General features: G+C 41.2%; 1 protein-coding gene across 3 annotated transcripts in view; it reads left to right on the top strand.

Moving 5' to 3' along the window:
* Positions 1–1888, top strand: part of DHX9 (DExH-box helicase 9) — a 29848-nt gene extending 27960 nt beyond the window's left edge. For all 3 annotated transcript variants that reach the window (XM_072932679.1, XM_030279432.4, XM_072932680.1), the window contains 2 exons: positions 771–971; positions 1433–1888. In XM_072932679.1, coding sequence (XP_072788780.1) covers positions 771–971; positions 1433–1697 — 466 coding nt within the window. In that variant the 3' untranslated portion in view covers positions 1698–1888. The remainder of the gene's footprint in view (positions 1–770; positions 972–1432) is intronic.
* The last annotated feature ends 15407 nt before the right edge of the window (positions 1889–17295 follow it).

Raw genomic sequence — 17295 nt, forward strand, 5'->3', positions numbered from 1 at the left:
CCTAGTCAGTAAAAGAGAGCAAAGAATTCCTTAAGCTTAATTTGCTAAAAATGTGAGTGTTGGAGCTTTCAAAATATTGGAGCCTCATGTTTTCACTTTATTTTTTTTGTATCTTGCTGTTTTGATGCAAGAGGTTACATTTGAATTTATCCCAGTATAGAATGATATCAACCCAAAACAGAATGTTTTGGGTTGAAAATAATTTTAAAGCTCATCTCAGGTCCAAATCCTGTTCAGCCTAGTCTTGGACACTCCTAGGGATGGGGCAGCCATAGCTTCTGTAGGAAACCTGTGCTAGGGCCCTCACCACCCTTACAAGGAAGAATTTCTTCCCAATATCCCATCTAACCCTGCCCTCCATCAATTTAAAAGCATTCCCCCTTGTCCTCCCACTATCTGCCTGTATCTCCTTTTGAAAGCCCTCCTCAGGCACTGGAAGGAGCTCTAAGGCCTCCCTGGAGCCTTCTCCAGGCTGAACACCCCCAACTCACCCAGAGCAGAGGAGTTTCAGCCCTCAGAGCATCTTCATAGCCCTTCGTTAAATTGCAAGAGCAAATTTTACCAGAAGAACAGTTATGTTTTAACAATGCCAAGTCTTAGGGATCTTTCAAATTTACCTCCTGAATTTCTCACCCCTTCAGTGACAAATGAGAACTTCAGAGATGAGACTGTAGATTTCTGGCTCAATGAAAGCCACTCTGCAGAACCTCTTCCTCCCCAGCTGCTGCCCTGGAAGCCGTGGCAGCTCTAACAGCCTCTTTGTGCCGCAGGATCAAGCTGAAGATGCCGCACGTGGCGGCCGCCTGCATCACCGCTCTGCGCGCCGCCATGGAGGCGCTCGTGGTGGATGTCAGCAAAGAGCCCGGGATGGTCCGGCAGCTGGAGCCGGCGCAGGAGCGCATGCTGAACGTCATCCGGCAGCTGTCCCGGCCAGCCGCGGCGGGCATGGCGCTCTCGGCTGCCAGCTCCAGGTGAGAACCCGCCTCAGAGCTGAGGCTGGCCACTTCAGGCATTGCTTTGCTTTCGGTGCTGTGCTCTGAGCATCTGTGAAATGTTTGCACTCAAAGCTTATGCAGAGACATCACTGCCTGTTTGCACAAGGACTACAGCTCTCGGGAATAAAAGCTGTCATCCCCTCTTCCAAAACAAAAATTATCTTCTGAAGAAAAGATAATCTATATTTATTCTGGGCAAACCTTTTCCTGGAAAGAAAACACATATTTGGCTGGGCTTGCACCCCTCTGTTGCCTCTTGTTTCCATCCCTTGCTTCTGAAGCAAAGGAGACTTTTCTGAAGTGGAAAAGGTGCAAAAGTGCAACTGTATTGTTTCACAAAAAATGGAGGTGGCTTAGCTGAGGATTGTGCTATTTCCCGTCTTTTAGAGATGCAGTTTGTGAGACTGCCTCAAGTGTATGGTGTTGTTCTTGGCCAGGTTCGGGGATGGCCCCCGCCCGCCCAAGATGGCTCGCTACGACAACGGCGCTGGCCTTCGAGGCTGGGGAGGTTACGCGCACGGCTCCGGCCACAGGGGCAGAGGCTACGGTGGCTACCCCAGCTGGCACTCGGCAGGAAGAGGATACCCAGGTAATCCTGGGGGAGGCTACGGAGCTGGGGGTGGCTGCCGAGGAGGAGGATACCGAGGAGCAGGCAGGGGCTACCGAGGAGGCTATCGGGACATGGGCAGGGGTGGGTGGTAGTGATAGCACGTCAGTGGAGTCTTTCCACGTCAACAAAAGTGCATTTCCATCCCAAGTTCCTTTCTTCCTCTTCCCAGTTTGTATGCCTTTTTGGTTCCTTAGTACAAGTACAGCTCTGTAATATATAATTTCCTTGGGGAACTCCCTGCAAGTTGTATGATTTTATTTTTAATAAAGAGTTTGTTTCTGAAGACTTGCATGCTATACCTTTGATATGTGTTTGGATTTGAATTTCGAGGGCTTCTGTTGCTAATTGTGATTATTGGAAACTCAAAGCATTCTGAGGAAACCTTTTCAGTGTGTAAGACCATTTCCTGCCAAACAGATTCCAAAACACATCTTAGGCTCAGTGGGGATTTCACTTAGTTGTCTAACAAGCTGTGCAAAGAGTCTTTGCTGCAGTGGTTTTCTAACCATGCCAGGCAGCACTAGGTTCCTTTGCAGCCAGCCTCCTGCATGCCATGTGACCCTTCATGGTGATCCAGATCATGCAGGAACATGGAATACTTTTTGCAAGACGGATGTGATGCTGCTGGTCTCTGCAGAACCTGGAGTAATGTCAGAAGCATGAATTGCTCCCTTCATCCAAGACAGTGTTCATTACTATTCCCAAACAGGCTTAATTCCTCCACATCCGTGTGGAAGAGAACGGTTCTTTAATGGGAACACACTGGATTCCAGAGACTGGAAGCCCAGCTGGCTGCCTGGTGCTCACAGAAGTGTATTGACACAGAGGGGGTAGAAAGCCTTCCAGCTCTGTTCTGTTGCCAAGTCTGACAAAATTAACCTCCCCACTAATGCCACTGCAGAAACAGTAATTATTAGTGCCTGCTGGGTTGTGGGAGATGGTGGTGGTTGTAAAGCAAATCCAACATTTTTTATGTTCTCATGAAGAGTTCTTAAAAACTAGGTAAGGGTGAAGCACTGCTGCTTTAATCCAGCTCTGAATCATAGAGGATAGATATTAATCTCCAATTTTAATTTACTGTGGAGCATGTATTATCTCCTGCATGCTCTGCTGCAGTAAACCCTACACTTCCTTCTGCTGATGCCGACTTTTCTGTAGGTTGAAGAATGAATGAATGAAGAATTGTCACTCCATGCCACTGTTACAAAAACATAGTTATTTTTCTTGTCCAGTTTGGGCCCAGGAACAACCTATGGGGGAGTCAGCAGGGATGGACATTGGAAGATGTGCTATAGCATTAACCACCTTCCCTTTGCACATCTGTAGTCACTGCAGCCAGATAAAAACTGCTTTCCTTGGCTTGCCCTTCACACATGGTGTTCTCAATCATGTTACTAGCACCAAACTGGAAACATGAAGGAGAAGTCCAGTGGTTTTAACTCTACCTAATTTTAGTATCACACTCACAAGTCTGGACTATGATCTAGTATCTGTTAAAGCTTTCTAATTTTTTCTGGCTATTACTGGTCAGCATTTAGACAGGAGGCAGGAGATGGGTGCAAGGTGAGGAAGTAGAATAGGATACCAAGGATTATCAAGTATATGTACAATATTCTATGAGACTAGCAAAAAATGTTTTTACCAGGGTATTTGATGTTAAGTCTTAGATAAAGGAGTGATCTTTCTCCGGTCTATTTACAGAATTGTTCTAATTTGTAACTGTAAATCTAGTAGTTACTATTACTGGGAAGAAAAGATTAAAACATGTTACCATTAATAGCCTATGGGTTGTCCTGGCAGGTCTTGCTGATTCTGGTACTGATGCAGTGATGAATTTTGTAGCTCCCCAAGACATCTGTGTGTCTTGGGTACAGCTCACCACCACAGCCCTGTTCATTCACATAAAGATCTAATTTGTGTGATCCCTGGGGTGTCCTGTGCAAGACCAGGAAGTTGGCTCAGTGATCCTTGTGGGTTCCTTCCAGCTCAGGATACTCTATGATTCTAATTTCACGTTGTTTTCAGGAACTGACAAAAAAAAGTTAATGATTTCTTAAGGGAACAGCCAGGTGTTGAAAAAAGTGAAAGTGTGTCTGGGAGCTCAGCTGCAGGTTGTGAAGGGAGAATGAGCCATGGACTTTTTAGCATCTACAAATGATAACTTACGGTTTTATTTATGTGCTTAGTGCTTTACGTATTAAGGAGTGTTGAACATGAAAGCACTGCTTAACAACATTCAGTCTGGTTTTTAATATCTAATCCATCATGACCAGTTAAGTGAGGAAGCAATAATCCATGCCTGCACTTGATGAATAGCACAGTCTAAACAAGGATTGACATGCTAATGAGGAGCTTAAGCAGCCAGGATACAGAAAACAGAAAGTTAACCTGAAATGACATGTACATTTTCCCAGTAAAGACTGAGCCAGCAGTGAGTTTACTTGTCAGTGCATGGATCTGTGCTTTGCTTCAGAAAGCCAGATGAGTGTCAGAGCACTCATGGGTCTTGTGCAGCATACTGAATTACTGAAATTCATGAAGAACTGCCTGAGCCACGGTGCCATCAACTGCTCTCTGCTGCACCCATCTGAGGCACCTTGGGTTTGTACATCACATATATCAAATATTTTTGGCTTTTGATATCACAGAGTTCTCATAAGGGGATTTGGAACAATGATATCTTCTGGTTTTCCAGTTCCAAGTAGAAAAGGAGAAAAGTAATATTAACAATAGCCTCAAAACCATAATATGAAGGATAATACTTGACAGTTACTTAAAGTTTTATCTTGAAAATTAGGATTTCAACTGACTAACTGGTCTGGTTTTTCTGCCTTCAAATCAAAAGAGTGAGGAGTGCCAGCCAGAGGAAAGCTAATGTCATGGGTACAACTTCACCAAGGTGAGTGGCTTAGCATAAAAGGTCATGAGGATTTATTTATGTCTGAAAGCCATATATTTGAGATGACCCCTCTAAATCTGGAACTGGTCTGCTCACCTGCAGCTTTGATGGGAAGAGTTCTGGAAATGGCTGCCTGGAAGCAGTTTGTCAGTTCAAACATTGTCTGTTATAAACAGATTATTTCTTATATAATCTATGATTCTAATTTAATGTTGCTTTCAAGAACTGGTAAAGTTAATGTTAGTTCATATTATTTGATGTTAATGTTAGTATCTGTTATTTGAAACATTTTTGTCACTGAATTCCTGTTCTCTGTATTCCAGCAGCAGTATTTTTTGCCTAGGCAGTAGCTAACAAACTCTTCTCTGCTGTTTATTTTCTCACTGAAAGTTTTTACTTCCATTAAAAGCCCTGGGGAACTTAAAGGTTCTCTATCATTTGCTGAGAACCATTAATCAGGACTGTGTTGAGCTATGGTTCATAAAGGTAAATTAGAAGAGAACATGATACCAAGGCCCAATAATAATGTGTTTAGTTAACAGGGATAAGTTTACAGCCTCACATTCCCCTGGGAAAATGACCTCATGGTCTCCACTGTACCACTTACTAAAGCCACATTCAAATTATGTTGCAGAAATGGAGGGTCTGTAGGAAAATCTTTCACCTCACAGAGTTGAGGTGAAAGGTCACCACTTCCTACATTTGAGCAACTAAAAAAAAAAAAAAGCAGCAAAGTTTCCAATTTAAGAGCAATCTATAAATCTGCCCCACCCTGTTTCCTGTAGTTAGTTCCTTTTGCAAAGAGGTTTTAGATACCAGGACTGTATTATAGAATTCCAAGTTTTCCTCCTGCCATCTGCAAAGAGATGTTCAGAAAGACTATACTGGAAAATACACTGAGAACTTTTTTACCCCATAACTACTGGTTTCATGCACATCTCAACTCCTAACCTATAGGCAGTGCCTGATGTGCATTTCCTCACTTTTCTTCTTACTTCCTACTAAAGGAATTAATAGCCATCTGGATGTTTTGGGAGAAAGGGGAGTAACAGTTGTCTCATCTGCACCAGGGCATTTTCCAAAGAAGGCAAGTGCAGAAAATCTCCATTAAGGTGAGCAGAAAGAATAATAATATCAATATATAAAGTCATGTGGCTCTATTGCTATAATGATGGCCCAAAATCCCTACCTATGGATGGAGAATAGAAAGTCAAAGGTCCAGTGATAAATCATAGAATCACAGAGTGGTTTAGGTTGGAAGTGACCTTAAAGATCATTCCATTCCATCCTCCTGCCTTGGGCATGGATGCCTTCCATGATCAGGAGAACACAGCTAGTTGCACACAGAGTAAGAAAAACTCTCTTAAAGAGAAGAATTAGAGATCCAATCACATTATTAGCTGTTCCAAGGCACCTCCCAAATACATCCCTGCAGAGATAAAGCTGAAGGAAGTGAGGACCTGTAAACTCTCTGCAAAGACCACTGCAGAAGCAGAAGGAAAGGCCTACTAAACTCATAATACAAAAATTAAGCACAGCAACAGAAACTGCCTGGTTTTGCTCATAGGAGAAGCCAAATGAGAAATTTTCTAGTACATCCCTGAATGTGGGACAGCTTTAGACTTCTAGATATTTATAATCTCCTGGACTGCCCCCATGCTTATAGACAAAGAAACCCAAAAGCCCTGGGGCTTGCATGGATTTATGCAGGAAAGGCAGAATGTGTATTTTCAGACTAAAATTTTCAAGTGTTACAGGTTTTGAGACCCATCTCAAACAGAATAACTAGTCTTCCACTGGACAGAACAGCCCCAAATTTATCAACTAAATTTTGCTAATTTTCTCATTTGTAATGGGAACCTCACAAAGCCAGGAGAGAGCTTTGAATCACTGACTCTCATGCAAACAACTCACACATCCAAGCTGCTTGGATCACTGGGAGAGCAGATGAGCAGTAGTGCAGGTGTTTACTCCGTGACCTTTTACAGCTGCCATAAAATGGTTCATCCCCCTCCCTTAGTCTAGTGCAGACATTTGCTTTGGCTAGTGGAGCTGGCACGCTGCTCACGGGAAGCTCAGCAATGCTTCAGGAATGGAATTTGGCTTTGCTCATCCTTTGGGTGTGGCTACAGTCTGCCACAAGAGGAGAAAGAAGAGGGAGTAGAAAACACCACCCCTGTGTCTGCAGAGACCAGTTCTGTGCAGTCGTGTGGGAGAGATGCTCTTGTATGAGCCCAGCAGAAGCACAGTGGCCCTGCTGTGCTGGTAGAGATGAGCAAGGGAAATGAAGTAAAGAGGAGCTAAGCCATGCTGACCAAAAAGAACAGACCTAAAATAGACAGCAGTGGGTCAGCATCTTCATCCTGCACTAGTCCTGCCCACAGCAGAGACAAACAGTGCTAAGGAACTTGAAACTTTCCTGTGCCAGGAGAGTCACTGGAGAGGCTGTCAGCCTCAGGAACATCTCTGGTGCACCAATTATAGAAGACACCTTTGTTATATGAACAAAGATAACTTTGCTTCCAAAGACTGTACCTTGTTTCCAAAAGGAATGCCCATGGTGATGGTTCACATGGTCCTGGAATCTACACCAGGACATGGATATTAGGTAAAAGTTGAATGTGCAACACACATTAATCTTGGTTTGATGTAAATTAGAATAAATCATGCAGAAAGATATTTCTCTGCACATGCTAATCCTAATCCTAACTGCTAAGGATCATGGTCATCACCAGACAATGGGAGAATCAGAGCAAGTCTTTGTATCAGTTTGTCCCCAAAACAACAACACCTCTTCATTAAACAGGTGAGCAGAGGGCTCTGTCGGGCCCTCACCTGCCCTGCTGTGAAGTTTTGCAATTTTTTAAACTGGCTGTAACACACAACAAAGAGAAAAACCAAATCAAACCCTGAGCAGAAAAAGCTTACAAATTGCAGGCTGCTGTTTTAGATAATCTTTATTCAAAGGGTGCAGCACCAATGAGCAAAACAAATCAACATCTGAATGTGAAAGCATTTTCAACTTTGCAGACACTCAAAACCTTCAGATTAAGTTTTCTTCTTCTTCCCTCACTCAGGACAAAGTCCAAGAATAACTTTTTCAAAACTCAGAAATTTTGTGTTTGAGTATTCACAGTCTCATGCACTTAACAAAGTTTTAAAACAATTTAGTTGAGTTTCTTTTTATTTTTTCCCAGAGAAACATCTCTGGGATTCAAACTGATTGTGTCACCTTAAGTGACTGTAAAGTCACTTTAAACTGTCACTTTAAATTTATCACTGGGACTAAGCCAATGTTACATCAACCTTTATCTCCCTGAATGGCTCTCAATCATGAGAGCCATCAGGATCCATGCCAATGTTGCCTACTTGATATTTTTGACCAAAAAGATGTTTTAAAATATCCTGTCAGCTCTCGAGATAAATTGGTATTGCACGGAGAACAGTAAAGCAACATGGAACGATGCCTCTGGAATAACAAGAGCAAAGTGGGAAGAAGACACACTGGAGTGAGGAGATAAGGTCAGAGATTTCTGTACAGCCAAGACTGTATTATCTATCTACAAGCTGATGGGTATTTCTGCATGAGGTCAACTGAGCCAGAGAAGTTTCTGAGCAATGTGACATCAACATTGCCAGGCATACAAAGAACCAGAGAGGTGGACATAGCTGTATGATCTTGTGAGTCAGCTCACAAAGCTACTTAAATAAATGGTCTGTAATGTAAACCAAAAATCAGTATTTGTGAGAACAGCATATTATCCTTCTGCAGTTCTTACCAGGCAGAATACTTGCCCAGATTCAAAAGTGCCCAGACTCAAAAGTATTAAAAAATATACATTAAAAAGAGAGACGACATCAGGTAGCCATAGTAACCAACATCTAGAAGTGAACAACAAAGAGCATTGAAGCTGTCCCAAATGCTGGTTTCTGCATTTATTTGAAAGGATGGCTAATTTCCTCATGGCCTGCAACTTCCCATATCCAAAGTTGTCTAAACAATGCAAGTAACTTGGCTTTTTACCACACTGTGTAACTTACTTTGCTTGCAGCTTCCATGGAGCCTTCACTTTTGGACTGAAGATTTCCAGGTTCAGCCTCAGTAAAGGTGACCTTTAAATTGAGTAGAGATTCTCCAGAGGAGACCCATGGAGGAGGAGTTACTGTAAACTTAATTATGGACTCAGGTCCATAATTTTGTCAGGAAAGCAAATTTAACAAAACCACATCTTCAGAAAGCATCCTCTGACAAGGGCTTAAAAATAATTGTAAATAAATAAGGGAAGAAAGAGATCTGAATGCGTAGTGGCTGCAAATACATTTGTATAAAAACATTTCTATTATTTCTGTGTATCCTAATGAAAAGATTACTTCTTAATTGTACCCAAATCTCACATCCAGCATTTTTACAGTGTTAAAAATTTGGAGAGAGTTCCAAGTGGTAACAAAGTACCTAAATTGGCAATCCCCACTACAGGATGCAAAGAGAGTAACACACTGGGAGAACATCTGCTATCCCAACTGCAACCTGCAAGGGAATGTGAGTGAGAGTACTTGGGTTAAATATAAGAAAAATGCCAAATGTCTGCTATGTACTTCAAGGGACTAACAAAGTCATGTGCCATTTCTTTGTGCTGCATTGTTCATTCTGTTTTCTCTGTTTGGAAAGCCAGATGTTGGTAAACTGGGACCTGGCCAGGCAGCTTCCACTTAGGGAATGGTTGTTGTTGCCTCTTGTCCTGAGAAATTGAATTTCTTAGAAGTGGAAGTACCTGTACTTGTCCACAGGTGAGCTGGAGATGAGGTGAAAATGAGTAAAAGCTTTCCAGCCTGAGTTTTACAGGTTAACAGACCAGCAAAGTCTCCTGCTGCTTAGCTCCGTAGGTGCTTGTGGCCTTACATCCAGGAAGAGCAAAGAATAACTGGAAGACAGAAACACAAGGTGGGGCAAAAAAATCCCAAAAACAAAACCAACAAACTTTAAATATTTTAATAGAATCATAGAATCCCATAATGGCTTGGGTTGGAAAGGCCCTTAAAGCTCCTCTTATTCCACCCCCTGCCATGGGCAGGGACACCTTCTAGTAGATTAGGTTGCTCCAAGCCCATCCAGCCTGGCCTTGGACACTTTCTAAATTTAGATGAGCTGAAAAGAACTCTTGGTGGTTACCTGGAAGCTTGTGATGCTTTCAAGTACTGTGTAGGGAACTGCATTTACATTTGTGTAAATTAATTGGAAGGGAGCATCCCAGAGGGTGGTGCTGGCAAAAGTCATTAAATCAAATTTGCCTGTCGTGGGATCAACTTCATTGTAAGAAGAAACATGGGTAGTTCAGCAAAATGAGGGAGGAGCTGAATATTTCTGTGGATTTGTAAAGCCCTCAAACAAGGGTATAAAGTTAATACAATTGTTATGTGGTGGTGTCAGCTAAATCAGTAACATTCAATATGTCAGCCTTCCCTGCTCATGGGCACACCTGGGGAAATATCTTCATTTTAACTATAGGAAAAATCGTTAGTGGTAATGGTAGGGTATCTATTACTGCATAAAGATTTTCATGTTCTGTAGCCTTTTTGTTTTCTTAACCTTTGAAGTCAAACAGTTCAGGTGGCAAAAATTTGGTTGCCACAAACCAGTGGCTGATGGGGAGGTGTGAAATGTGTTTTGAGAATTACTCAAGTCAAAAAGTAGTCCAACAAAAACTACAATCTAGATTAAAAAAACACTGGGCAATCACAGTGAGATGCTATTTTAAAGAGCATTCTGTGATTTAAAATAGTATCTAAATCTCCCATGTTGATTCAATGCTACTTAAAATACCTTTCACTGACAGGAATCTGAATCTTTGTGAGAAAACAGGAGAAGAAGAGATTGACAGTGTCATCCTAGAAAGATGTATGTTCTCCTCTGCAACCTCCCCTGGTGTTTATTGTAAGATAACTCTATCACAAACAATTACAATTCATTGTTTAATCAGTCAGCATGATAAATCTTGATTTTGCTTCTTCATGTGATTTTAAAATAATGGGCTTATAGCTGGAGGTATTTTACTGTATCAAGATGAATGTTGCAGTTGATCTACTCAGATAAATGCTTTTAATACAATAAATATACTGCTTTTAATGATGTAAAAAATTTCCAGAGCTCCAAAATGGAAGAAATTAGTAACAGTTGCAGAAGCTACAGATTTCCTAGTCTTTAAAGATCTGATAAATAAAGAACAGGATACAGGGTACAGAATTTCCCATCCCTTTAAAACCACACCATTTTGCTGAACTCTTGACTTTGTTCCTCTGATATTTCCATGAACTGAGTGTCAGGGATTAAAATGTGGGTAGTATGCTGAGGTTCCGAGAAAGCAAAATGAAGCCTACAGCTATAAAACCTGTGTTTTTTCTTGCCTACTGAGTTCTTATTTTAATAAGAATAATAATTTTAAAATCTCCTCCTTAGGTAGTTTGCTAGTGGAACTTCAAAAAGAAAAGAATGAGAGTTTAGCAGGAAACAGTATATTTATAAAGTGTTTTATACATTTTCCTATTGTTTATGGTATGCAGTGATGAGTTAAAAAATATAATTTCCTTTCAAACAATCTTGATTTTCCTCTTTGCTTTGATGATCTGTTAGTAGCTGTGAGTTTGCACAGCATTTTGCAGGAAAAAATCCTCCTATTATTAAAAAAATATGGGTACAGAAGGAAAACAGGAATTCAGTTCCTCCCAATGAATGAGGTTCCAACACTCTGCCTTATGGATCAGGATTAATTGTAAATTAAATGCTTTATTTTATTTTTCACATGCAATTTATATCAAAGCCACTGTACATATTTCACAGGGTCTCTGTCTGATCTGAATGGCAATTTGACATGGGGATGATAGTGATGTTAAGAATAAGCTTTCAGTGTTCTTGTAAGCATCTTCCTAAGGATGGCTGGGTTAGAAACCTCTAAAAATTGCAGTTCATTAATGGTCTGTAGCTTTGCAGAGAAGATTCTGTTCATTCCAAGTAATTTTTTTTTTCATTTTGGTTCTTGGCTACAAAGACCAGACAGTTTTTCCCTCAATGGCTTCTTTTGTCTATTTAGTCTTTGGTGGCAGGGGGGCTTTGAGTTCAGAGAATGTCTCTGCCGTCCTCTCAACTGGTAATTGTCTGACCATCAACAGAGCGATGCAGGGGAGACCATACCGAGCTGGGGGTACCAAGACTAGAACTGGGACATGCTGACAGCCCAGGACATGGGTATGTGTCCCAAAAGCAGCCCTGTAGGTCAGATTCCTTGAAGCTGCTCACCCTTCACTGTATTCTTCCTGTCATATGTCAGGGAAGCAGCTCTGCCTTAAGTCCATGTGGGAGCAGAGACAAATTGTTGAGATGTGTGGGGAGGGATGAGCAGCTGGTACAAATCAGTGATCTCCAGATCCCAAAATTACATCTAGTGTTCCCAGCCTCCAGGTGGTCATCCAGGTTTAACTCTTCTGGTAGAACAGTAAACCAAACTGCAGCCTGCTCAAGACAAACTATTTATTTAGCAAGGAGAAACAGGAGCTCTGCTCATTCAAAGTCCGGCATCAAAAAGACTGGCTTTCTCAATCTACTGTCAGAGTAGCACAGGGTGGTTTCAGTTGGAAAAGAACTTTTAGGTCATTTAGTCCAAGCCCCCTGCAGTGAGCAGAGACACTGTCCACTAGATCAAGTGGTTCAGAGCCCTGTCCAGACTGACCTTGAATGTCTCCTTGAATAGCTCCTCAATTAGATGGTTAAGCTACCTTGGATGAGTCCAAATGCTAGGAGCCCTTAGGCTAAGAGCATAAAGTATACAAGGCATTACAATTTTTTACAGGAAAAGGAAATATCTAAAAGAAGATGGAGTTTTTCAGAGACTGCTTTTTTCTTTTGTTTTTGAAAAGCAAAGGAAAGTTAATGAAAACTAGGCTTAAAGAACATCAGACTACAAAGGTGAGCTCTTATAAGGGAGATACTTGAACCAAGGTTGCTCTCAAGAGCCATCATATATTAAAAAACAAAGGGTTTTACAAATGATAGAAATGACAATTCACTGGTAGTGAAATTATAGTCATGGCAAGATTGATTGGCAAATGATGCCATGAAAAGACAGGCTGTGACTATAAATTATAAAGAACTGACTGGGATGAAAATTTAATCCCTGTTGTTACTCAGCAAAAGGAGTTAGCCAGCTTTCTGTTGAAAGAATCTTGGGAATTCTGCTGGAAAGCCAGGAAGTTGTTTAACAACTTCATTGTGGTCATGCACCCTACACAGTGAGATTCCCATGACCACCTCCAATACACACACTGCTTTCTGGGATGCATTTTATCAGGCTTGGAAGATAGCTTCATTGAGAATGTTTTGGTGAAGTGTAAACAGGCCCAGCTCATGCATTCAAAGGATTTGTGTAGCCAAGCAAGTTGGTGAAGAACAGGACTCAGGCATTATCCAAATGGATTAGAGTAAATCAATCTTGCTCTTTACAAAGAAAACTTCATTAGCATGTTGGAAACCTAAATATTGCTGGAATTTTTGGGTGGCAGAGAATCTATCAGAGAATCCTGTATTGCAAGGATGATGGTGGCTAAATTCTCAGAGAATTTAGTGTCTCTATACTGTAACTTTAATACCATACAGAAAGAAATCTAATCGATTCCTCTAGTGCCCTTTCATCAATGCAGTGCTGGTGTATTGTCCAAGAATGGAGAGGGAAGAGAAGAGAAGAGAAATGCTGAGGAACATTTCTTCTCCAAGAGATCCATTGGCTGTTTCAAGGCTGAACACCTATCCATGCATGTCTCTTTCTCCATGAGAAAGGTATGGGACAGGCAAGGGGAGAGCTTGAGAGGAGATGGGAGAATAGTTTGGGTTGGCTCCTGATGTTACTGCCATGGTCTAATGTAGATTGCAAGATGTGTTTGGTTAAATTCCACACAGGGGTATGTGGCAGAATAAAAGCAGGGAGTAAAGATAAAATATACAAATCTTATCGGCTAGGAATAAAAGATTACAAATTCCATTTATAAACATAAAAATAGTTGAAAGAGTGGGCTGTGTTTGAATCCACAATAGGAAGATAGAAAGCTGCACAAGCCTTTCATGTTTTATTTTTGCTTTAGCACATTTTTCCCCAACATTACCAGTATTAGGAAGAGAAAATGAGGCTACATCCCAAAACCGCTTGAGAAAATAGATAAAATTATCCACTTATATCTTTTGTTTCTCCAGGGTTTGTAGAAACTTGTAAAGAAGCAGCTTACCTCACATGAACAGATGTAGAGATATATTTTTATTTGCCTTTACAGCAGTTACCCCCAGTTGCTGTACAAGATTATTTAGGACATTCTGCAAAGAAAGTGATGAAGAAAGTCAAACCTAAATAAACAAACCATTTTATGAAATGCCTTCTGCTTTCATGGCTAATAGCTCTGTTTTTCAGTTCTATTAAAGATTAAAGTAACTTTCTGCCTCCATAAAATCATGATGAGATATGAATATTTAGTAACTGGAATGGTTCTCTGACTTATTCTGTATTTGTACTGATTGTGAATAACTCGGGCCATTTACCAAAAAATTTACATTCCTTTCACATTTGTCCTCGACTGTGGAAGAATTTCTCCTGAGCAGGATGGCTTTAAGCCCTGTTTTAATACAAAAATGTCTATCTCACATATTGTGATATCAATCCAGTGCTGTGTTAATCCCCAGGGCACTACTGGACACTGCAGAGGGATTTCTTTTTGCATCTGCCTGTGAAAGCAACTGAATTTTATCTCCCAGCCTTTCTGAATTTTGACTCATCTTCACCAACTCATTGGTGGATCTGCTGACTCACTTTACTTTCTTTTAAGTTTTTTTTGGCTGTTTGGCCAGGGGGTGGATGTCTGCTGTGATTACTGTTCTTTTTATTGGGTCTGCCAAGAAAAGTGCTGGTGCCAGCGGGAAGCCCCCTGTGTGACAGAGAGCAGAGCAGGAAGCTGCTGGAAACTCCTTCTGTTGCCCAAACCAGGCAGCTTGTGACAAGTGACATTTCCTAAACTTGCTTGGGTGGCTCCTCCACAGGCTGATGACTCTGAGGCTGATGGTGAGCATGGGGCTTTTCTGTCCTTCAGTCTTTAGTGTAAACTGACATCTGCTGGTAATGACATGTTGGGGTGTACAACAATTTTAATTTGGGGATCCTAAAACTATCTATTTACTTTTATTAGCAAAAGCAGGATTTTTTTTTTTGTCAGGGACATTACTTTTACCTGTTTTAATAATTACCAGACATGAAGCAACCGAGGTCTGCTATCACAGTCTGAAATTTCTGAGTTTTTCCTCAGCCTTTTCCTTTCCTATATGCACCCATGTTGTCCTTGAACAAATGCTGATGTTCAATCTGTATGGGAAGACTGAAAATTAAAATGAGTGCTGCCTGGTAACTCTTGTGAAAAACATTTTGAACCTCCTAAGCCCCAAATGGGTCAAATATCTTGGTGCATAGATGTGCTACTGCTTGTTTTGAGCTTCTGTAGAAGGACAGAGGCCAACAGTGCTCCTAATTAATTATTTCAAGTTGCTTGTGGGCACACATAACATTGTTCCAATTATTTTTAATCAAAAAGAAAACACTGATTTTTTTCTTTTCTTTTCTTTTCTTTTTTTTTTTTTTTTTTTTTTTTCCCTAAAAGGGGTCTATTCTAAGAGGGTAACTGCCAGCCTTGAAAGTTCTGGCCTTCTGAGAGCTGACAGAATTTCCTGTAGGAGTTGCCTTTATAAAAGCTGTTTCCTATCAGGTTTTTATGTTGCTTTTCCTTTTTTGCAATTCTTCTCTTTGTTCTTAGTCTCTCCCCACTTTTCTCAATCACTTAACCCGATCTGTATGTCAAAAAAGAACTGAAGTAAGAACATACCCATTTCAACAGCTAACTTACACTAATAATTAACTTACAGTCAATATGTGTGTCTGAGCCCAGCACAGTCACAAACCTTATCCACAAATACTCTTATTTTACAGCTCTTTAACTGTAGGTGTCCTATCAAAAAGGATGTCACTTCCTTCCAGGCCACTGCTGCCACACAGGATGACTCACTCTGCATCAGGGGTGTAACAATTTATTTACCAATATATTTTTATTATTATTCACTCTGTAAGCATTGCAAAGTCACAGAAGTTCTTAGGTCCTGCGCCTTTAAGGTACAGTTATTTTACATTAGTATGCTTTTTTCCTGTGTTGGGAAGAAAATGGGTTTAAGGGGAATATTTCACAATGCTTTGATGGATTATTTCAGTAGGTAAAAAAGGAAAAGGAAAACACAAATAATGTCTTCACAGGGATATGAGATTTGATTCTGGTTTCAGTTAAATGAGTGTAGGTTTACTGAATGATATATAACTGCATCACTTGATCTGTCAGAGTGTTTTAAGGTGAAATTGCATTAAGAGCATGGACTGGATTTTGATGTCAAATATTAAATATCAGCAAATATCTCTTTGTGAGGATTTATTACAATCAGTACCATTAAAATGTCAGGGAGGACTTCAAATAAACTGTGGAGCATGGTCCTATATAGGCACTTTAAAATGTTGGAAACCAAATAGTTAAAAAACTCAAGTAAGTTATTTGGTTAAGTACTACGACTATCTTTAAACCAAAGAATGTTGTGTGAAGCTGAATTTTTTCCTTTATCTATGGGAACCTTCTGCATATGGACAGATGATCTCATTGCATCACTGATAGGGATTTGTGGCAACACCCTTTGATCCTGCTTGGAGTCCCTGCCTCCTTCTCACCTCTGTCCTAATCCTTCCCTTCTTCACATCTGCTGTTCCACACGCCTTCCTTGGTGCCTGTCCTCTGTGCCAATCCAGCTGCAGGCACCAGCCAGGCTGTTGCTGAACCTGAGGAGCTCCATCAGCCCGTTGTTTTCAGAGCTCCTGCCCTGATGGCATCAGCTCAGCGCTGCTTTCACAACACACAGCTTGTTTTCAGAAAAGGAGGAAAAGTGGGGGAAGCAGCGGAAATCCAACTTTCCACTGGAGATGTGTCATCCCAGCCTGAACAATAGCGAGGCAGCAGTGACTCTGCGCTGCTCTGCGTCCCTTCTGCGGGTGCTGGGGGTGCCAGGGGAGCCCTCAGTGCAGTCATTCTCACCACAGCTCTGCGAGAAAGAGCAATCACCGCTGATGTGTAATAACAGCCACACATGTGAGCACAGTATCCCCCAGCAGCAGGATAATTCCCAGGCGTGCTGACCAGTATGCGCTGTGCAGACCTTGTGAACAGTCCGGCTCAGGCTCTTAATTCAAGGACTTCTGTAGGATACATGTGTTTACTTTAAAACAACAATGTGCATTTTTTCCCAGAACAGACTGTATTTTTTCAGTTCTTTCAGCCACCGGCTGCATTCAGGCTTTCTCGGGATATAACCGAGTTTAAAAGGCCTTTCTTCCCCTATCAATTTTTTCTCAAGGAGTAGTTTCCTGTTTACTGGGAAGGCTTCTGGAGGGACTTTTCTCCTATAAAAGCAGTTTTATAGATTCACAGAATGGCTTGGGTTGGAAGAGACCTTTTAAGGGTCATCAAGTCTAACTTCCTGCCACGGGCAGAGACATTTTGGCTTTACGTGATTTCTGGATTTTACACAACATTTACACAACTCCTCAACCTGAAAAGTTGAGGCAAGATCTTAGGATAGCTAAAACCCGTAATGCAGTTTATGGCCAAATCTGACAGAGCTGATGCCTCTAAGCAACAGAGAGACCTGGGTTATGGTAGGGAGATAACCAAAAGTTCATTAA

This window comes from Taeniopygia guttata, chromosome 8 (genome assembly GCF_048771995.1).
Source record: "Taeniopygia guttata chromosome 8, bTaeGut7.mat, whole genome shotgun sequence".
NCBI classification, from domain to species: Eukaryota; Metazoa; Chordata; class Aves; order Passeriformes; family Estrildidae; genus Taeniopygia; species Taeniopygia guttata.